Here is a 23,013-nt window from a genome sequence, read left to right on the forward strand (position 1 = left end):
GGAGAGGTGGGGGTTATGTCCAGGTGTGAAGGGTGTGGTGGGGGGAGAATGGGTGTCCAGGTGTGAAGGGGTTTACAGGGAGGGGGTTGCAGGAGTCAACTGTTGACTCCAGGGGAGCGAATTCTGGGTAGACGTGAGGGTTACAGGGGGCAGAGAAAGCCGGTAGGGTGAGAGGGTGAGGTGCGATGGTGTTGTGTGAAGTGAGGTTGTGGCTCATTGGTGAGGACACGTAGATACGCATGGACTCGGTGGGTGAGCAGTTCAATGGTTATGGGGGTGGGGTTTTCGGGAGGGAGGAAATGTGTACGGTGACTTGTCAAAGGGAAAAGGAGCAGGTTGGGGGCTAATGTTGGAGAGGTTGAATGTAATGCTGGGGGTTTGGCGGGGGTTCCTATGGTAATGGGGGAAAGGGCGTGGGTGACTGGGAAGGGGAGTCGGTGCCAGAGCTCATGAAAAATGTCATAACCACCATTGCTGGTCTGGTCGAAGCTAAGCACAGCCTCATGCTGGAGACCCCAAGATGCTGCACGGCAGTTGGGTCAGTGGGTAGGCAGAGATGCAGATCATCTCAGCTGGAAAACTGAAAAGAAACTCCAGCAGGCAGTTTTGGCAGCGCTAAGGACCCGGGATATGAGAATTTGATGGATGAAGGCACGGGAGAGTGCTGCACATTGCTCGCAAAGGCCCTGCCACATTCACTTGACCCCCTGCAGATTAATTTGGGTGTTTGAAGAGAGAAAAGGTGGGGGGGGTGCATTCGGTAAGCTTTAAGGACCAGGCTGAAACAGGACAGTAGACATTATTGAAGTGAAAGTGATTATATTTACATAAGTTGTTATGACCGGGGAATATTTAAATATGGCGCCTGGATATGTCGGTGGGGCACACACCATTCAGCCCGCCCTGCCACGCTAAATGTCGGGAAACCCACAACTGCATAATTAATGATGCCGGGGACACAAGGTTTTGCGGAATTTCCAGTTGGCCTCCACAGCGGGATTTAGTGCCAGAAGGGAGAATTTCACTTGTTAACTCTGTTTCTCCTTCTGCAGATGCTGCCTGACTGACTGGGGTATTTCCAGCAGTTTCTGCTTTTATTTCAGATTTCCAACATCTGCAGTATTTGGCTTTTGTAACAAATTCTTTAAATACAGGAATTTATCATTTCAGCATTGAAAATGTGTTGAATGTTAGTAATTCATAGAATCATAGAATGATACTGTACAGCCCATTGTGCCTGTACCAGCTCTTTGGAAGAATTATCTAATTAACCCCACTCCCCTGCTCTTTTCCTATAAACCAACAAATATTTCCACTTCAAGTAGTTATCCAATTACCTTTTGAAAGTTATACTGAATCTGCTTGCACTACAACAATCCCATGGTCCACTTATTTTAAAGATACCACATTTGTAAATAGTTCATAAATATAGTTAAACCTATTGACCAGAATATTATACGTAAGCTTCATAGATTTTTAAATTTGCTTTTTTATGAATTAAAATCATAGAAATACAGTTATGGAAATATCTAGACAGCACTGATATCTTTAATGGTCTTCAAATACCATTGTGTGTCAACAAGCATAAAGATTAATTCACAGGTACACAAAATAACCTCTGGGACACCAAGAAGAGAATACTTGTAACAGAGAAATAGGGAATACTGATATTTTAATAGAAGGTAAATTGTCACCAAATAATTAGTTCTCCCTTACCTTCATAGTTAGGTAGGACTGAGGCTCCACTCAGCATTAGGACAGATGAGGAGACAGTTTCCCTTTACAACCACTCCCTAATTGACTTTCCACTGGTAACTTCCCTCCTGTCCCTAAACCTGGTGACTACCTCACAAGGTTTACAGCACTCTCTTCATAATGGCTGCTTTGACTGATTTCCCTGGAAGTATCCTCTTGTTTTAAATCACAGCTCTCATTTTGCTTATTCCTTACAGACACCTCCATTCCCAAACTGGACTCCTTAGCACCCACTCTGACAATCCTGAATTAGCTCTGCTTACACAGAACATCATCAAAAAACACAAAGCTAGGTATTACTTGGAGCTGTTTCTGATCTGTGACTGTGCCAGAAGTGTGGCGGAAACTTAATTTAAGTAGGATTTCCACTGCATCTCTGATGAAATTACTGAAGCCAATCTGAGGAAATTCCCGACCACATTCCACTGCAATTACTTAACAAAAGATTTTCCAGAAAACCTCCCTACTGCTAGCTCCAGATAGCCCCAAATTTGTAGGTTGTGGAAGCAAAAAATTGTGGTAGAAGTAAAGTTTAAATGGATGCAGACAATTAAAGACTGCTGTCAGAATAAAGAGGTTAAAAATTGGTGCAAATGTTTCCCCTGGCTAGGGAATCTAGAATAGAGTCACAGAATCAGAATAAGGGACCAGTCATTTAGGACTCGGATCAGGAGAAATTTCTTCACTCAAAGGGATATGAATCCTTGCAATTCTCCACTGTGTTTTAGATGCTTAATCGTTGAGTATATTTAAGACAGATTTTTGGGTACTAAGGGAATTAAGGGACATGGGGATAGTGCAGGAAGGTAGCGTTCAGACAGAAGATCAGCCCTGAACTCTCTGAATGCCGAAGTAGGCTCGAAGGGCCAAGTGGCCTACTCCAGCTCTATTGCTTATGTTCTTATGTTCAAATTTAGGAAAGCTCAAAGGGAAGTTTAACATATTTGCAGCATCTTCCAAAGTTTAATAGGAGGAGTGCTAGAAGTGATAGGCTAAATTTTTTTAATTCATTTACAGGATGTGAGTGTCACTGGCTAGGCCAGCATTTATTGCCCATCACTAATTGCCCTTGTGAAGGTGGTGGTCATCTGCTTTCTTGAACTGTGAAAATGAAGTGAAAAGAAACCCAATGTGCAAGCACAAGTCTTGAGGCTAGTGACACAGTAGCCCAGAACTCAGACCACTGTTTGATGACTACCATAGATGATTTAGTGCTGTATGAAATGGTTGCGAGGAAAGTGACACTGTTTTGGCATTCAATGGCACTATCTCCATCAGCCAGTACTGCTGCATGACTGGAGGAGGTGGGGGCCAGGTACTGACTGCTAGTATCACTGGTTTTGACAACCTTAGGTTGCAAGGTGTCCTTGCAGCAGAAGGTACAGCTCTGCATCTGGTGCTCTGCTGGCTTGGATTTCGTGAAGACAGCTCCTGTTGTCACTGCCAGTTCTGTTTGATGGCATATTGTCAAGTGTGGCTAGCCAGGTTATACTGGCTGTTGATCACAGTGGCACGCTATCTTTTATGTAGTGTCACTGAAAGCAATATATGCTTCCAAATACCATCCAGCATTATTTAGGTAGTAACATACCTTTGGGTTTGCTATCACAGCCTCCCTTGCTAACTGAAGCCTCGGTATCCACCACTTGTCTACCAGAGCATCTCTGTGGATACAAATGTGAATGTACCAGCAAGTGGGAACAGAGCACCAGTGCTGCTTGGCACCACTGAGTTGGTCCTCCCATCTGTCCTGCATAGAGCTGAGATATAGGAGTTTTTTACAAAGGTAGAATTAGTAGCACTAATGGTGCTCATGGTTTAAAAGAACAATTACCACAAAAGCTTCTGAAAATCATTGTGGCAGGAGGAAAAAAAATTAAAAAGAGAAAAATGTTGCCGAAGTTGCCTTTAAGTGAAGGATTAAATCCAGCTGATCTCATGGCAAGGGAAAATACTGCAGATGCTGGAAACCTGAAATAAAAGCAAAAAATTCTGGAAATACTCAGCAGGCCTGGCAGCGTTTGTAGAGAGGGAGAAAGAGTTAACGTTTCAGGCCGATGACCTTTCACCAATTCTGACAAAATGTGTCCTGATGAGACGGTTTCTGTGAAAAGTACCAACAATGTCTGCCCTTGTGGTTGCTGGCCAGTCCATCAGAAGTGAAGAAATGCAGCCACCCTTTTAAAAAGAGCTGCTGATCTGGGAGTAAATATTACAGGAGCAAAACTCATCTGGCAATTTTTGTGATTTTGATATATTTTAATTGACATTTTTGTTGGTGGAAGAGCAATCTCTTTTGATCTTGCTTTATTCCAGCTCAGACCTCAAAGCAACGAAGAACTGTCATTCTGCTTCGGGTTCATTATTTTAACTGAGTTGCAGCCTCGCTGGTAGAAGAACTAGCCAATGGAGCACTCTGTCAATACATAATTTGATATTTAAAGTTTGCAACATGGATACTAACAGTGTTACTTCCAAGATCTATGACAAATTCAAGCTACTTTATTATTTTGAGGTAAATTTGCTAAGCGAATCAGTTCATTTGCCCGTTTTATTTCATTTTCTTCTCTTTTGATTTTATCTCCAATTAATCTGATTTGTAGTCTGAGCTATACAAAATGGCAAAGGGTTGTTTGTCTATCCTTCAGAGAGTACCTGAAAGTAGGAGGTGTCTCGTACTATTTCCAGTCAGCTCACTGGCTGCCTAAGGAATTTATTATACACCCCAGGCATTTTTGTTAACCTTTCTTCCACTTCAGCTGCTGATTCTCCCAAGGACACTATTATATGATTCACCATAGGCCAATGTTCACTATTATATGATTCACCAATGTTTAAAAGAACAAATAGGCACCTAAGCAATGAAGCAACACAGTAAAGGAAATAATAAGGCAGAACTCTGTTTGCTGCAGTTTTCAGCATAGGGATTGGGAGTCTGGAACCTTTGTTAGTTGAAGCCAGAGTTAAGAAACTGAGATTCACAAAGGACTAAAAACTTATCACAAAATGTTCATGAAAAATTGTCACCCTTACATATTTATAAACCAAATGAACCTTATAGAACACATCAAAAGGTACTTAAGAAAATAAGAATCTAAATACTGTATAGGAGGATGTTGACGACATTTTTCACAGTTCATTAAATACATGGATGAAGCAAAAGGTTAGAAAATTAACAAATGTTTTTTTTTCAGAATAAGGTTGGATACATTATCCTGGAAACAACACTCTGACAGCTTAATACTTACAACAGGCAAAATACTGCAACATATTATAAAGAGAGTAACTTAAACACACTTAAAAGATAACAATGCCAAACCAACATAGGGGATCTGCCTAATCTAAAGGAGACTATTTGAGGCTGTATTAGAATCAGCAGATTCTAACATCAAGGTGAACGTTGGCAATCTAGGTGACAAGGGGCCCTACAAGATTTTGTTCTGAAACAGGTTAGGAATGAAAGAACAATCTGAGATGAATAGCTTTCCCTTGTTCTCACTGGTCTCCCTTTACCTTAAACCATGAGTTCTTCCTCATGTTCAGACGTCCCATCCAGATGTCAGTTAGGAGCATCTGAGTGCACGTGTGGGAAACAAAGGACCGAAGACCAGATGACACTGCCAGTTTCAAACATGTGGAGTTGCTCCAATTCTTCAGCTCATATGTCAGCAGTTTCATGGCCATTCTCTCATTCTGTTTGAATGCATGGTCTAAAAGATCCACAGCAAGTTGTCCAAATTCCCTGGGATGCAAAGACAATCGTGCATGAGAGAAGGATATGAATAATTTTGTTGTAACTATAAAACCTTTACCTGAATAAGAAGCAGCACAAAGCCTTCTTAGAGCTATTAAAAATAGCTGTGAATATAATTTGTGCTGGTGAGTTATCTCAAGTAACAAAATAAGAGCCTGCCAGTAGACTGTTCTTGACACTGTTGTTTAATATCTATGGCCTCACAATATGTATCTTCGTAACTACTTACCAAAAGATGTTCAACAAATACATGGTGGCGGAGTGGGAGGGTGCAGGGTGGTGGGTGAGGAAAGGCAGAATTCCTACACATAATGTGATTCAAAAAAATCTTAAGGGATATTATTTCTGCCTTTGAAATCAGAGTTTCCCATACATAAAGTTCAGATCAAAGAACCAAGATAGGATCATAGGAACAGGAGTACGCCATTTAGCCTCTCAAGCTTGTTGCACCAGTCAATGAAATCATGGCTGATTTGCAACCTAACTATATATACCTTAATACTCTTGGTTAACAAAAATCTACCTGAGGGAGTGGTGCACTATTAGAAGTGCAACCTTTGGGTTCAGCTGAGCTCCCGTCTATCCTCTCGGATGCACAGATGTCTCACAGCACAATTGAAAGAAAATTAGAGTTCAACCAACCTGACTCAAACAGCTTATCTAGTTCTTTACCTCAGTGCTATTTGTCAGACCTTGCTGTGCACAATTGGGCTGCAGTGTTCCCTACATTCCAACAGAGACTTCAAAAAGTATTTTCTTTGCTCTAAATAATGTGGAGATGTCCTGAGGTCATGAAAGGCATGAGAAAAAGTAAGCTCTTTCTTTGTTTATTTCAAAAACACTATAAACTAATCCTGATGCTGAAGCCTGAGCAGCAGCGTTGCAAAGTTAATGGAGCATTAATATAAATATTTTCCTTAGTTCCCTTGGTGAACATTGTTTAGGAAAATATCAGGCTGTAGCTATTGCTACACAGGTGAGGAAAGTCAGGAATGAAAAGGACTAATTAGATGGGAACCAAAATTCAGTGACTATTCTGGTGACTCCCCACGGTAACTTTGCTGGAAATCTGCTGCAATGGCCATGAACTAGAAACACTACTGGCTCCCAAGCATGTGGTGGAGTTAGCAATTGGCCAAGTGGGGTTGGATCCTCTGAGGGCTTCTACAAGGCCACTGATATAAGGTAAACACAAGTTGAGAATTCGCACACCCCAATTTGCTTTTGGGACCCCACATAGCATCGCTGAAGATAGTCCTGGAACTCAATGGAATTAGGCCCATCCTTGAGATTCAGACTGGGTTTGAGGCCTGTACTGCTAAAGAAAAAGCAGTAATTTTATTATTTCAATATTCCAACCAGCGACTTGGCACAGAGACATCCTCCTCCTCTTTCCAGGGGAAGATCCAGCATCCCCCCAATGAGGCCAGCTTTTCCAGCTTCTTCAGTGCTGCAGTGATGGCCTAATGTGTCAAAGGCCTACTCCTTGTCACCCCTTCCACCCTCCATAACTCCATGAACTTTGCTCTGCACGAACTCTAGCTGAATTGAGAGAAAGGCTATGAGGAGCGAGGAGCTAAATTTCCAAAAATGGATTTTCAAGTCTAAAATTGTTGAAACGCAAAAACATTTTGGGGGGAATATTCAATTGCCCTTGTTTTCAGACACAGGCTTGCAATTCAGGATTCGTCTACATCTGAAACAAAAACAGAATTACCTGGAAAAACTCAGCAGGTCTGGCAGCATCGGCGGAGAAGAAAAGAGTTGACGTTTCGAGTCCTCATGACCCTTCGACAGAACTCTAGTTCTGTCGAAGGGTCATGAGGACTCGAAACGTCAACTCTTTTCTTCTCCGCCGATGCTGCCAGACCTGCTGAGTTTTTCCAGGTAATTCTGTTTTTGTTTTGGATTTCCAGCATCCGCAGTTTTTTTGTTTTTATGTTTTCGTCTACATCTGGTTCTGTTGATGCAGGCAGCACGCAAACTCATGCTGCCTCTTCAGTTCAATGATTTCAGCAGACAGCTGAATGCCAAATCCACTGTTTTCTGAACGTTCAATAGGGGGACCCAGCATGGTTAACATATCTTACAGCTAGACTGTACTTCCTAAACACACCTTGGCCTTTTGTCATGTTAAAGCCCAAGAGGGACTGCAATCATAGCCCCCATAACTTTAGAAGGATTTCTGTTGGCAGGACAGAAAACTCCTCTGGCCTCCCTGTCAGGATGCAGCAACAATCCCTTCAGTTTGGGTGAATGGGCAACGACATGGAAAATGGAATACAATGTGGTGAAATGTTATAATAGCCACTTTGGTAGGAAGATTTTGAAAAAAGCTGAAACAGAAAGCAAAATATTTTTTAAACAGTGAGAGAGTGGGAAATGTTTGCATTCAGAGGAACTTAGGTGTCCATATACATGAATTACATGGAAGTTAATATTCAGGCTCAGCAAGCAATTGGGAAGGCAAATTGTATGTTACCTTTTGTTACAAAGGGATTGGAGAATAAAGAAAAGAAGTCTTACTATAATTATACAGGGTATTGGTAAGGTCACACCTGGAGAACTGAGTGCAGTTTTGGTCTCCTTGTCTAAGGACTTGTCTTGTACTTGCAATACAGGGAGCACAACAAAGGTTCAGTTGACCAATTCATGCGATGAAGTGATTGTCCTTTGAGGAGTGACTGAGTAGACAAGGCCTATAGGCATGAAGTTTAGAAGAATGAGAGGTGACCTCGTTGTAAAATATAAAATTCTTGAGAGCTTGACAGGTTAGATGCTGAGAAAAAGTTTCCACTGGCTGGGGGACCTAGAACACGGGGTCACAAACTTAGAATAAGGCCTTGACCATTCAGGAATGAGGAAAGGAGCCACTTCTTCACTCATAGGGGTTGTATACCTTTGGAATTCTCTAACCCAGAGAATTGTGGATGCTCAACATTGAGTATATTTAAAACAGAAGTCAATAGATTTTTGGGTTCTAAGACAATTAAGAGATTATGGGGAAAGTGCAGGAAGATGAAGTTCAGGTAGGAGATCAGCCATGATTTTGTTGAATAGCGGGGAAGGCTCAAAGGGCCAACTGATGTGCTCCAGCTTCTATTACTTATGCCCTTATCTTCTTAATTTGACAGCTGCTTAATTTTGAACATTCAATGGGGTAAAAAAAATCATTTCAAATGGGAGTATGTAGCTCTGCACCTCGGGCATGGAGTGCCCCAGGAATCAGTGTTTATGACCCCTATTAATGTCTTGGATGAAGGGATCGACTGTACTATAATCAAATATATATTAATTTATATTTATATACCAAAGATAGTTGGGAAAGCAAGTTGTGAGGAGGATGCAAAGGATGGAATTTATTTCTCCCTCCCTGAGGTGGGCTGGGAGTCTGGGAAACAGGCGTTTCAGGAAGCTGTGGGGTCACCTTCCCAACTCCATCCATTAAGTACAGGCGGAAGGCTGGAGGATGAGCTTCCTGCCCAGAAACCAACTGAAACCCTTAAGGGCCACTTAAGGGCCTCAAGCTGCTACTGCTGGTATTTAACCAGCGGCAGGCAGGGGCCATGAGCAACCTGCCAAGTAAGCGCTGGAGGGTATGTCAATGACTCTTTTACTTGGGAACCCTATGTCCAATGGAGAGATCTGCTGGGGGAATGAGCTGCCCTTGTGTGAAACCCCACTTGCCCTTAAAACCCCCTCCCCACCTCACTGAGGCCTCCACAACTGACCCTGATAAACCCACCTCACTTACCTATACTCCAGGCTCCAACAACAATCCTATAGCCTGGGCCTCCTGCAATCCCAGTAGTGACCATCACTCCCAGAGGTGCTGCCAGCACCGGAGAACTCCCAGCTTTTGATTAGTCAGCAGTTCTTGGAGGTGGGAAAACTGTCCTGAACATGACAAGGACACTATTGCCAACCAATTGAGTGCCTGATTTTCTCTGATAACTTAAAACTTTGTCCAGTAGCTAATATGAAGGCTTGATTGTGCCATGTTCACTAGTTTTAGATCAAAATGCAAAAGTAAATACATGCTAGTGTATTTGAGAAATAGTCTCTTTTGAGCTGGTAAAACAAGTGTATCATTTAATCATGTTGCCTTTTTCATAAAGAAAAGCCAATGTGCATTAACGACTGTACACTACATTCAGACTTCATTTCTTTTATCTAGTAAGTTATTTGCACAGCTGGAATACATTTAAAGTGACATATTAAAATGGTTCAGTGAAATTAATTCTACAATAAATCGGATCGGGAGCAAATAATGGCCCAGTGCCGCAAGTATTACATTCCACCCAAAGAGTCTGCAAAGGGATGCAGGGGTTAAGTGAGTGGACAGAAATTTGGACCATAGAGTATTGAGGGGGAAAATATAAGGTTGTCCACTTTGGTGGGAAGAAAAGAAAAACAGAATATTATTGAAATAGAGAGAGACTAAGGAATGCTGTAGTACAGAGGGATTTGGATGGCCTTGTACATGAATCACAAAATGTTAGTATGCAGGTACAGCAAGTGATTAGCAAGGCAATGGAATGTTGGCCTTTATTGCAAGGGGAATGGAATATAAAAGTGGGGAATAAAAACAGGGAAACTAAATGCAGACTGGATGAATGCTTTGTAGAACACCCCAGCTCAGTCCGTAAGCATGACCCAAATCTTCATGTCATTTGCCATTTCATTTCACCATCTTGCTCTCATGCCCACGTGTCTGTCCTTGGCCTGCTGCAATGTTCCAGTGAAGCCCAATACAAACTGGCGGAACAGCACCTCATCTTCCGAGTAGACACTCTGCAGCCTTCTGGACTTAACATTGAGTTCAACAACTTCAGACCATGAACTCTCTCCTCCATCTTCACCCCACTTTTATCTATTTTTTCCCCAACACCCCCTTCCCCCAACAGGGGAAAAGTTGAGTTCAAAGAGGTGCTCAGGACAATGGAATCTAAGGGCAAAATTGTCCAGTCCATTGGCATTTTGCTTTCACAGAGCACTGAACCTTGTTCTGCTATTAACACATTTTGCTATCTTACCTTTATGTCATTATCAGCACCTTCTTTAGTCTTTAACACTACCATTAACATTCCCTTTGTCTTGTGTCCATGATATCTTTGTCAAATCCCTCCGGAGCCCCCACCTATCCCTGACCTTCTATTTTGCTCCACCTGATCCAGCCCCACTTAAACAGTATAAAATCCATCACATTTCTATCTCCTTTTAGCTCTAAAGATGTCATACAGACTTGAGATGTTAACTCTGTTTCTCTCTCCAGAGATCCTGCTGAGTTTTTCCAGCATTTTCTATTTTTATTTCAGGTTTCCAGCACTCGCAGTATTTTACTTTTATGAAAATAGGGAAGTCTTGCTACAGCTGAACAAAGCATTGATGAGACTGCACATAAAGTACTGAGTACAACTTTGGTCTCCTTATCTATACTTGCATATACTTTGATATACTTGCATTGGAAACAGTTCAGAGAAAGTTCACTATGTTGATTCCTGGGATGAAGTGGTTGTCTTGTGAGGAAATGTTGAACAGGTTGGGCTGATACTCATTGGAATTTAGAAGTATGAGAGGTGACCTTATTGAAACATAAGATTCTGAGGGGCCTTGACAGGCTAGATACTGACAGGATGTTTCCTCTCCTGGGGGAATTTAGAACTGGGGGCATAATTTTAAAATAGGAGGTCTCCCATTTAGGACAGAGATGAGGAAGAATTTCTTCTCTGATAGGGTCATTAGTCTTTGAAGTTCTCTTCCATAGACAGCAGTGGTCATTGAATATATCCAAGGCTGAGTTAGACAGATTTTTAGTTAGTCGGTTAGTTAGACAGATTACAAGGGAGTCAAGGGTTATTGGGGGGGGGCAGGCAGCAAAGTGGAGCTAAGGCCACAATCAGGTCTGCCATGATCTTATTGAATGGTGGAGCAGGCTCGATGGGCCGAATGACCAACTCCTGTTCCTATTTCTTATGGTCTTTCGATCTTATGATAGACATTTCTCATTGAACACACAGGGTAACATAACTTGCTTCTAGATTGCTTTCAACTTCATTGTTAGCCATTTCAATATATTAATATCTTGAAGAGAATAGTAGAAAGTGAGTAGTGAGTAATCCTACTTGGAGTACTGTTTTAGCTCTTCCGAGGTGTCATCCATCATGTTGCTCTGCTTAGCCTCATGAGCCATTGCCCTGTATAGTTTGCAGGCCACCACTGCTTTAGCCATGGCTTCTTCTCCATGCTGCCAGAAGAACATGGCCATTCTCTGCCGTTTCATCAACACAGCCCACACCAACAGGTCATTGTAGGGATAGATAAAACTTGCAGAATCATGCTCTTCTGTACAATTTAAATCTTCCTTCTGCTTCCTTTTTGACTTACAGAGTGAAACCGATTTCTCCTGTGAAAAATATTACCATTTTAAGTGAATAAAAATTAGCAAATTCATTGCATACCAAGGGCTGGATTTTACCAGACACCTGCCATCTATGTCCAGCAAGTGGAGCAAAGTCAGGAGGGAAGGGATGGACACACCCCCTTTTTACAGTACTAGCTGCTGTTTTCAGGTACATTTTTAAAGGTTCAAGTCTTTTAATGAATGACTGTGGCTCATGAATGCATGAGTGAGTGAGTGGGTAAGTGGGTGAAGAGAGTTGTCAGGTAGTCAGAGGTAGTCAGGTAAGGTCGGGGGACAGTCAGGTGGTCAGAGAGTCGGAGATCAGGTCAGTTGGGGGGGTAGATTGGAGGGTTGGGTTGTGGAGTTTAAACAGTCTAACATTTCCAAGGTAAGTATGCAGGATAAGTCCCATGTATCTGACCCAAGTCTCCACCCTGGGTTCAGGGTTGAAGACATTCGCAGAGGTTCCTAGACAGCAGGGAAATCAGTCAATTGAAAGTTTAAACGTCACGTATGTCCTTGTGTCAGGACTTCTGCAAGGTCGTAATGTGCATCCCCAAATGCATGTCCCATCTCTGGCGATCCAGAGACAGGAAGATTTGGACCAATGGGTAGCATATATCATATATCCAGCATTAACTGCAATTTATTTACATAGTCACAGAGCCAAGCTATAGCCTTGTCAGTGGCTAGATGGAATTCTTTAATCCTGTCTAAACTTCAGTGAGAGAGCTAAAGACCATAATAATACTCAGGTGAGATTTTTAAATTATTAAAACTTTCTTCTAGAGTTTATATGTCAGATTAATTTAGTTATCAAAGAGGCTGGATCTCATGGGGCTATCTTCATGATTTTTTTATTCTTTCACAGGATGTGGGCATCGCTGACTGGGCCAGCATTTATTGCCCACCCCTAGTTGCCCTTGAGAAGGTGGCGGTGAGCTGCCTTCTTGAGCCGCTGCAGTCCATGCGGTGTAGGTACACACATGGTGCTGTTAGGGAGGGAGTTCCAGGATTTTGACCCAGCGACAGTGAAGGAACGGTGATCTAGTTCCAAGTTGGGATGATGTGTGGCTTGGTGGGAAACTTCCAGGTGGTGGTGTTCTTGTCCTTCTGCTGCTCTCTGCTGCCTTCTAGGAAGAGGCCGTGGGTTTGGAAGGTGCTGTCAAAGGAGCTTTCGTTAGTTGCTGCAGTGCAACTTGTAGATGGTACATGCTGCTGCTACTGTGTGTGGAGGGAGTGGAGGGAGTGAATTTTTAAGGTGGTGTATGGAGTGCCAACCCAATGGGCTGATTTGCCCTGGATGATGTCGAGCTTTTTGAGTGTTATTGTAACTGCACTCATCCAGGTAATTGGGGAGTATTCCATCACACTCCTGGCTTGTGCCTTGTAGATGGTGGACAGGCTTTGGGAGTGAGAAGGTGCGGTTACTCGCTGCAGAATTCCCAGTCTCTGACCTGCTCTTGTAGCCACTGCATTTATATGGCTGTTCAGGCAGAGGCCATTGTGATAGACAGCGAACCAAAAGATTTAGTAGGACAGTGTTTTTGATTGGTTCCTGGGAAATTTTAGCCAATCAAAATGTGGGACAGATTTCCATGTGCTACAGACACATTGAGAATGAAAGTCCTTGGGTCTGCTCTGGCAGTTGGTTACCTCCATTTCTAATCTACTGGACAACTTGGGTTTAAGGAGGTCACCTCATGTCTATGATTGCAACATTGGCCAGCTGCTCATAAGCTGCTCAATTGGCCTTTCTAAAATTTGCCAGCTTTCCAGTATGGAAGCCTATGACCAGGACCCAGGTTTGGACACCACCCCCCACCCTACCACCCCCCCACCCCCCCACCCCCTCACCTCACCTCACCCTGCAGGGGTTCCACTTCCACCACTCAAATAAAATAAGTTGATCCAGGCATCTAAGTCAATGGACCTTAGAGAGGCCATGCTGTGGAAATATGGGGATGGGAATTTGTCTCCCTCAGCCCTTCCTACTCTGATGCCAGGGGCCTTCAGGCTTGGGGCAGTCAGAGCTTCAGCCTTAACCTGCCCCAAAATGAAACTTCCATGGGTACCTATAATTAGATCCCAACCAATTTCCTCACGACCAGAGTGCACCCCCAATTGATTTATGCCAGAAGTCTTCCACTGGCCTGTGGAAGTTCGAGACCATTTAAAATTGGGTGTGTACTATCTGCAAGTTTAACATAAAGTAGATTGATAAATGGAACTCTGTGGTGCCAGTATTAGAAATGCTAATTTCTGGTGTGGAGCCTCATCACTCAAGAGTAGCTATCAGTAAATTATGGCAAAGTTACCCACTAGAAGTACACATTCATTAAATTGTGCTTTGTGTGTCCCACCCTCTGAATGTTCAAGGAAATTAGACACATCCAACATTCCGCACCAGATCAGTAATAGGAAACTTAGAGACTAGGTTTCTAAAATACTCACATGCATGCCCTACCAAAACCACCAAGGTATATGATTGAAAAAAAGAGGATTTTTTTCACAAATGTCCATTTCCATAAGGGGAAGAGCCAAAAATTGTACATGAGCATAGATAAGCATAAAATATATAGAAGTTCCAAATAAGAATGCTTCAAGTTCTGATCTTCACAATCCCTTAACTTTTGCCTGGTTTGAATTTAGGAACTTCCTTCAATGCTGTTCAGTTACATTTTCCCAGTGTTTCCCAAGCACTCAGATATACAATTATCCAATTAAAGTTCCACACAGAACGTCCAAGTCTAAATTACATGAATCCAAGGCACAAATTTACATGCGTTCAAGAAATCAAAATGGAGAAAAAGTCGATGCATATGTGACATTCTATTTCTTTGTGTCTCTAACTTGTTTATTTTATTTAATAAAAATATTAGAAACACCTAGTTGCAGAATTCAGTAATATATTTGCTTTGTGATGTATTGAGAAACATGGGTTGAAATTGCACTTAGGAAAAAAAAATGAGGTAAAGTGGTATTTGTACCAAACTTACTGCAATGGTTCAAATTGGTAATGATCAAATCCACAATTTATATTTTAAATTTTACAAAGAACAATGCTCCCAACTAAAACACAATTTTGATTTCATTTAAAAATCCTTTTCCAATTATTAATGAAGCCGTTATGAGCAGGAATTTTATTTTGGCATATTGGCAGATCTAACATTGTTCTCAGTTATCCACGCTATGCTTCATATAAGTTTGGCAATTGTAAGGCAACAAACTGACCATATGTCCTGAATAATCCGAATTTGACAAACCAAACTGTTTATTAAAAGATTGGGAAAAATTTCCGTTTATTCATATCTTTATCACCATCATGCTTCATGTCATACTGCAAAGTAAATTTAAAGTTAATGTTAATAATTAATAAACTTAGAAGAAGATTGCTGTACCTTGCGTTTGTATGGCTGAGCTGTTCTAACGAACTGGGAATGTAGTCTCTGCTCATCACTTCCCACCCTGGGAGCTGGTTCTCTGTTCTGGTGTAAGGAATTGTTGCTCCAGCTTTGAGTGAAACTTGTGACCCCATGACGTCTAACTCGCTGTTGAAGAGACATTTCTTTCTTAGCCACATGTTTAAGTAATATATCTACAAGTATATTGGTAATATTCTTGAAAATCAATTTGTGTTATCTATCATATTTTTAGTTCCAATTATAAAAGGAAACTATTAATTCCTATCTCCACGTGTAATTTGCTAACACTGATCTGTGTACAGTATTGTGTACATATGGACTGTGTGTGAGTATGTGTATGCATGTGGATATCTCTCTGTATTTCACAGAAGTAATTTCTAACTAACATAGAGGAAACGTATTAATGAATAGTGGAGTAATATCCTGACATGGCACAAGATGATATGTGCAGTTAATCACTAGATGGGAACTTTACAAGTTCTAATATAAGGGGTAGAATTTTACCTCCCCACGCTGGCGGTTTTGTAGGTGGGGGGTGGGTGGGTGGTGGTGGTGTGGGGTTGGGGGGGCGGGGGGTGGTGACCATACAGTTTTTCAGATGGTTTTCCCACCCGGTTCCCACCTGGCTGATCTCTCCGCAATTTTATGCTTGGATGGGCGAGGCCTCAAACGCTGCCTGACCTTGCATCAATTGAGGTCCTTAAGTGGTCGATTATTGACCACTTAAGAGGCATTTCCCACCCAGCCTCCGACTGGCAGGAGAGGTTCAGCGGCGGAGGAAGCCTGAAAATGAACCGTATTCAGGCCTCAGGCATGAAGTGTGGGGGTTGCCTTCCCCATCAGCAGCTTCCTTTTAACATCAGACCCTCCCACAAAAAGTCTGACTCCTGTGCAGTCTTCCTCTCCCCTTGCACCCCTCAGTGTCTCTATCAACAGTAAATCAAATGAAATTAATTAATTAACAGAGAAACAGCCCCTTAAAGGACACTGTAACAAAAAGCAAAGTGTTAAAGGAAACTTATCTGATTAAATAAAAACATCACTTTGGGGACTAACGATGCACTCCAGCCCCTGCAGTGTCCTCCAGTAGCGGAAGGTCCCAAGATACCATTGGACACCACTTGCTCCCACTCAAGGGACACCTGGGCGTGAACGTAATTGCAGAAAAGGGGAAAACAATTGGGCCGGATGACTACCTCAGCTGCCCACTGCCTGGGCCTGTTGATGGCCACCTTGGCTAGACCCAGGAGCAGGCTAACAAGGAGGTCCTCCTCCCTGCCTGCCCCCTTCCATACCGGGTGGCCAAAGATCAGGAGCCTGGGGATGAAGGACAACCAAAAGCTGAGGAACAGCCCCTTCAACTACAGAAAAGGGGCTGCAACCTCTGACAAACTATGCACACATGGAACGCATGGAAAATACAGGTGGCTTGGGAGACCGTGAACTATCTTAACCTATGATTGTATGGGACTGCTGCGTGCAACAGCCTCCATTCCAGATCCTTGATGGAAAAGGGGAGGACTCCCAAGTAGTTAGCCCTCGACTGAGGACCCCCACCACATTCGGATCACAGGACAGAATGCCACGGCATGTCTGGACAGTTGACGAGGGCAAGGAAGTGAAGGGTGTGCAGCTGCAGCCCATACAGGAAAGACCCCTATGCAGAGGTCAGTTCAAATGTCAATAAATCATGACTTCAGAAATAATCTTAATAAGGTTAGCTTTTTCTGCTTTCTTCTATTGCAGAGCTGAGAGATCCAGTTATCGAAAGGAACTGTTTAAGATAATGTTAACTTAACAGCAATGCATGATCCAATGTGACACCACCAATATAGCAACAGAACCACCCCCATAAGACTTGAGAGTAGTTATCCTGCTCCTTACCTTGTGCTGCCTATAGAGACTGTTATACAGGAGTCTGAAGGATTTCCGAGTATAGATACTTCTGTATGCACCTCCTACCAGGTATTCCATCACCAATCCAATGTCAATCAAAGTAACCTTGTAACCAGGAGGAAGGTTACTCTAGAAACAGAAGCTTGTATCAGAATTCTCAGTAAAATATGTATCGTTTCATTTCTGCTGTAAAATTCTCTTTAATTCTGTCATTCACTATTGACGTGATTCATTTCAGTTTAATTTCTACTGTTAATTACTGAAGCGGAGGTGGCATATCAGGGCACAAAATGCAGAACCGTATCTGCAGATTCCAATAGAATTCAAGTGAGATCGGCTGAAACAGCCATAAACTCTATCACAGCCACAAACTCTATCACAGCCACAAACTCTATCACAGTCACATACATCAAGCCCAGGCAGCAGAGCAAAGTCTCCTGTACAGCCTTGTGGGGACAAAGCTTTCACCTACCCCTAAAAAGCCCATTCCGTTGAACCAAACCAGGGCTATGGGTGGAGACTCCTTAAATTGGAAGTTCCCATGCTCCCTGCCAATAGCCAAGACCTAACACTGAATCAGTGCAGCAGATCATGGGGATTTGTTGATTCCATTGACTTATATTTCTCCAATTCTTTTTCTCTGCTAATATTTGTTATCTTAAGTTCCTCATTCTTATTAGCCCCTTCATTACCCTATATTTCTGGCATGTAATTTGTGTCTTCTATTGTGAAGACACAAAATATCTGCCATTTAATCGTTCCCCATGATAATTTCTCCCATCTCTGCCTCAAAGGGACCAGTATTTACCTTGTTTACTGTTAGTTTTTATATATATTTTAAAAGCTGTTTTTTTTTATATTCTGGCTAATTTACTCCCACATTCCACCTTTTCCCTTTTCATCAACTTTTTGGTCATCTTTTTGTGTTCTCTACAACATTCCCAATCCTCAGGCTTACTAGCATTCTTTGTAACATTGTAAACCTCTTCTTTTAATCTTATACTAACTTTAACTTCCCTAATAAGTCAAGAACGGATCTTTCTTACTGAATTTTTGCTTTTTAACGGAATGTATATTTGTTGAACATTTTGAATATTTTTCTTAAATGTTTTCCATTGCACATTTATCACTATACCTTTTAATCTATTTACCCAAACAATCTTTGCCAGTTCTCCACTTATTCCTACATAATTGGCTCTGTTTAATATTAAGATTCTTGTTTGGGACTGGTCACTTTCAAACTTAATATGGAATCCCACTGTATTATGATCACACTTTTTTCAAGTGGACCCTTAGCTATGTGATTACAAATTCAATTTGCCTCATTGCACAATACTAGATCTAAAATAGCTTTATCCCTCATTGGTTCCGCAATGTATTGTTCCAGGAAACTGTCAATGAAGCATTCTACAAACTCATCTTCCAGGCCACAGGTGTGATTTTCAAACACCCACAAGGCTGAGGTCAGATGTGAGAGCACTGTGAAAACAGTGCTCCTGGATGGCACATCAGTCTCTCGACGCCTCTAGAACACGCTGCTATTTTCAAAGCGAGAGCAGGGGGCGGAGAGCTGGGAACCCATTCACCTCCAATTATTGGTAGGCTAAGCTCCTTGTCGAGCTTGTTAATGGGCTGAGAAAAGCCAGGAGGCAATTTTCAAATCACTGATCAGGAAAAGTGAAAAGTCTGTTGTATGTTAGTGTACAGCTGTCAGGAACAATGCAGGAAGCCATTAACAGATGTTTCTGCTGAAATAAAATTGTTGAAAAAAAGGCTTATTCAGACTGAGTGGGTCTAATACTTTTTCATTGGTTGTTTGGCCACCTGTCAGCATCGTAAGGCTGCCGGCCTTCTGATGCCCTAACTTTCCTATTCTGCAAGGCAATGGCAAGCCCAGTTATGGTTGCCATCTGCCTTTGAGCATTGCGCTCCTGAGTCAGTCACCCAGTACCACTAACTGGGTGCTGAGTTTACCTCCTCTGGTCCACTTAGAGGATTTCATTTTAAAATAGCATGCATCAGCAAAGCAGATGCCGCACGGGGTTGGAATGTGGAAATAATTTCCACAGATTGAAAATCAAGCCTCACCTTTGCCAATTGATTGGTTCATTATGTATGAAGATTAACATTCCCCACAATATGATTCTCTAAACTGTTTGGCTTTTAGGAGTGATAGAAAAATTTGAAAAGGAGGAGGGGTTGCCTGATAATAGAGGATGGGATCAAGACAGTAGAGAGGAAGGAATTTGAGCTCAGGAACTCAAGAGGTAGAATCATTTAGGGTGGAGCAAAGAAACCAGGAACAGGACACATTGTTGTGTTAATTTTATAGGCCCTCTGATAGTAATTGTGGAGTAGGGCAGAGTATAACTCTGGAAATTAGAGATGCATGTAACAAGGGTAATCATGGGATATTTTAATCTTCATAGAGACTGTGAAAATCAAATCTGCTGTAATAGTGTGGAGGACAAATTCATCAAATGCATTCAAAATAGTTTTTGTAGGGGCAGAAGTTTCCCCCCATCGGGGGAGGGGGTTGTGCGGGGACAGGTGGGAGCAGGCGCGAACCCGATCAGCGCCCCCAATCGGATCTGCACCGCTCTTCACCTGCCTGCCAACCTTAAGGTTGGACGGGCAGCTCATTTAACTATTTTAATTAGTTTTTAACAGACCGTAATAGGCCTTTGACAGTTTGGCGGGCGTGCAGCTGACTCGGCTGCATGCCCGCTGAACTGAAAATCTAAATGACGCACGGTGACGTCAGGACACCCGCCCGACATCACCACACGTTGTTTTACACTTTGGCGAGTGAGCCCCACCCCCGCTCACTGACTGGAAAATTCTTCCCAAGGTATAGTAACCAACTAGGGAGCAGCCTATTTTGGATCTGGTATTGTGCAATGAGGCAGGGTTATGACTAACCTTTCAGTAAAGGAGCATCCAGGGAAGAGTGATCATAAAAATCTAGTATTTTATCTTGGGTGCGAGAGTGATTTAGTTAAGTTTGAAATTTGGGTCTTAAACCTAAACAAAGCAAATTAAGCTATTATGAAGGCAAGTTGGCTAAAGTAGATGGAGAAACTGAATTCAAAGGTGTGACAATAGATAGGTAGTGGGAAACATTTCGAAGAATTAGTAGATGATTTGCAAATCGTATACATTTCCATAGGGAATAAAAACTCCACTGGAAAAGTAGTACAGGTAGTGTCTCAAAACTGGCAACCTCGGGACCGAGACCACGCTGCATTTCAGGTCTTGCCGGTTTTTGTGTTGGGAAGGTCAGGACAGTTCGAGTCGGCCACACCAGGCTGAGTCAGGTAGGTGGGGTCCACTCAGAGTGCAAGAAAAGACTGGTGCATGAATCCAATAACCAGTCCAGCATGCCACTGCGCTGAAGCAGCACCTAGCCAAACAAACCAGTAAATAATTTTACTCATTTAATAAGTATTAAAATTCATGCATGGCAGCTTTTGAAAATGTCTGGTTTGCAGACATCTCTGGTTTTTGGCCAGAATTTTACATTCGGCATGCGGGGGCGAGCCCGACACGCCGGAACGTAAAATGACGCAAGATGATGTCGGGCGCGCGTCCTGACATCACTGCGCACCATCGCGATATTCCGGTAGGCGGGCACGCTATGAGGACAGAGGCCCCCCGCCATTAATTAACGGGCCACATAAGGCCTTTGAGGCACCAATTGACTTTGATTTTGCAATTTTCAGGGTGTCACATGGGTGCAAAGGTCAGGCGGATAGGCCACATTTTCAAAAACCTCATCCACGGGCGGGGTAAGAGGGGTTAATGGGCTCACTAATGTGAGTATGTTAGATTATAGTTGACTGCTACTTGCTTGTGTGAACTTCATTTCACTTCAGAGCTGCTTTGACAGAAATAACAGGCTTCAGTTCAGGACTCAGGAGGAGTCATAACACTTGGGCAGTCTTCCCTTACCCTGGGAATGGGGGTTGTGGTCTCCGCTGAAGGCACCTCCTCTGAAGAGGAAGACAGGACCAGAAGGGGGAGGAGGCCAGGAGTCCATATTCAGCCTCCAAGGGAGCAACCTGTGGGAAGACGGGCGCAGGCACAAAAGGCACAAGGCCAACAGGATGTCCAAGGTGGAAGGGGCCGCAGAAGACACCACTATCCTGCTGCCAGAGTTTACAGGCAACGAAGCAGCTACCTCAATGTGTCTGAGGCGCAGTGCTGAAGGAGGCTCCGCCTCTCAAGGGAGACCATGACCTCCATCTGTCAGATGCTTGTCCCTGAGATCAGCTCCAACTGTGTGCGTGGTCACCCCATGCCAGTGGTGCTGAAGGTCACAATGGCCTTCAACTTCTATGCCTCCGGCTCTTCCAGGGGTCGGTGACCTTTGAGGAGTCTCCCAATCAGCTGTCCGCACTTGTGTCAAGCAGGTTACAGATGCTTTGTTCAGGCATGCATTGAATTTTATTCACTACTGCATGGACAAGGCCAGCCAGGCAGAGCGAGCCAGAGGCTTTGCAGCGATTGTTGGCTTCCCCCGTGTCCAGGGTGCTATAGACTGTACACATGTGGCCATCAAGGCTCCAGCAGGTGAGCCCGGTGCCTTCGTCAACAGGAAGGGCTTCCACTCCATGAACGTGCAGATAGTGTGTGATCACAGGATGCTGATTCTACAAGTCTGTGCAAGGTACCCAGGCAGCTCCCAAGACGCCTACATCCTCAGACACTCCCAGGTGCCGGGGCTCTTCAGTGCTCCGGCTCGGCTGGATGGTTGGCTGCTGGGTAACAAGGGGCTATCAACTGAAAAGGTGGCTCAAAAGCCTCTCCACCATCCAAAAGCAGAGGCCGAGCAGTGGTACAATAGGACCTATGCCTCCACAAGGGCAGTGGTAGGGAGACATCAGTCTTCTCAAGATACGCTTCCAATGCCTGGACCATTCAGGGTGCGCACTGCAATACCCCCCAGATCGTGTGTCACTGATAGTGGTTGTGTGGCTGCACTCTCCACAATCTGGCACTGGGAAGGGGGGATGCAGTGAAGGAAGAAGATATTGACGCAGCTGCTCTGGCAGCAAATGAGTCCAGTAGTGAGTCCGAAGGTGAGCACACTCAGGAGAACACTAAGGGGATAGACGCTGACTCGGGAAACCTCCAGGGAGGCAGGGACACCCAGGTGGCTTTGATCCAACTCTCCTTCAGCTAGCTTACCAAAGATGAACCACCACCACAAGCCAGGGCTGCAGGCTCCATACTCAATACCTGACAGGAACATTTGCTTGGTGAGCAACATGCACTATGTGCCATTTCAATAAAGTTCAATGACAAACAAGTCAATCATAACATCACGGGTTACCCTGCACCTGCAGAACTAATGAAGCACCCAGAGGCTTGTTGAACATAAAACACATTTAATGGTGTGGTGCCTGGCATACATAAATCAAATTATATGTAAAGGTGTTCTCCTTCACACCTACTTATGAAAAACTTAAAAGTGGGGCCAAAAAAAACAGTGATAAGCCCATGTTGTGCCTAAGGTGCTCTACGTTTACGCTAGCGCGTGCTACGTCTAGGCGCTCTCCCTTTGCTGGCACCAGCATTGGAGACAGCCTGCTCACTCTGCTGTCCTGTTGGCCTTGATGACCTTGGTGGGCATCCTCTGGCCCGTGGAGCCTGGGCTGGCCCTGCCTGGGAAGGAGCGGTCAATGGCACGGCTGGCATCTCCCCAGTCTCTGCAGCCTCATCGGATGCCACGGTCACTGGCAGAGGGGCGAAGGAGCTGCTGCCCTCACCCAGAGCGC

The 23,013-nt window shown here is 43.5% G+C and overlaps 1 protein-coding gene across 1 annotated transcript in view; it reads right to left on the bottom strand.

The window, feature by feature from the left end:
* LOC121276720 (transient receptor potential cation channel subfamily M member 6-like) overlaps positions 1–23,013 on the bottom strand; it is a 195,206-nt gene that overhangs the window by 96,950 nt on the left and 75,243 nt on the right. The window contains exons 15-18 of the mRNA XM_041185268.1: positions 17,222–17,362; positions 15,314–15,463; positions 11,635–11,915; positions 5,269–5,497 (exon numbers count right to left, since the gene is read on the bottom strand). Of these exons, the coding sequence (XP_041041202.1) occupies positions 5,269–5,497; positions 11,635–11,915; positions 15,314–15,463; positions 17,222–17,362 (801 nt within the window). The remainder of the gene's footprint in view (positions 1–5,268; positions 5,498–11,634; positions 11,916–15,313; positions 15,464–17,221; positions 17,363–23,013) is intronic.

The sequence above is a fragment of the Carcharodon carcharias genome, chromosome 4 (genome assembly GCF_017639515.1).
Source record: "Carcharodon carcharias isolate sCarCar2 chromosome 4, sCarCar2.pri, whole genome shotgun sequence".
NCBI lineage: Eukaryota > Metazoa > Chordata > Chondrichthyes > Lamniformes > Lamnidae > Carcharodon > Carcharodon carcharias.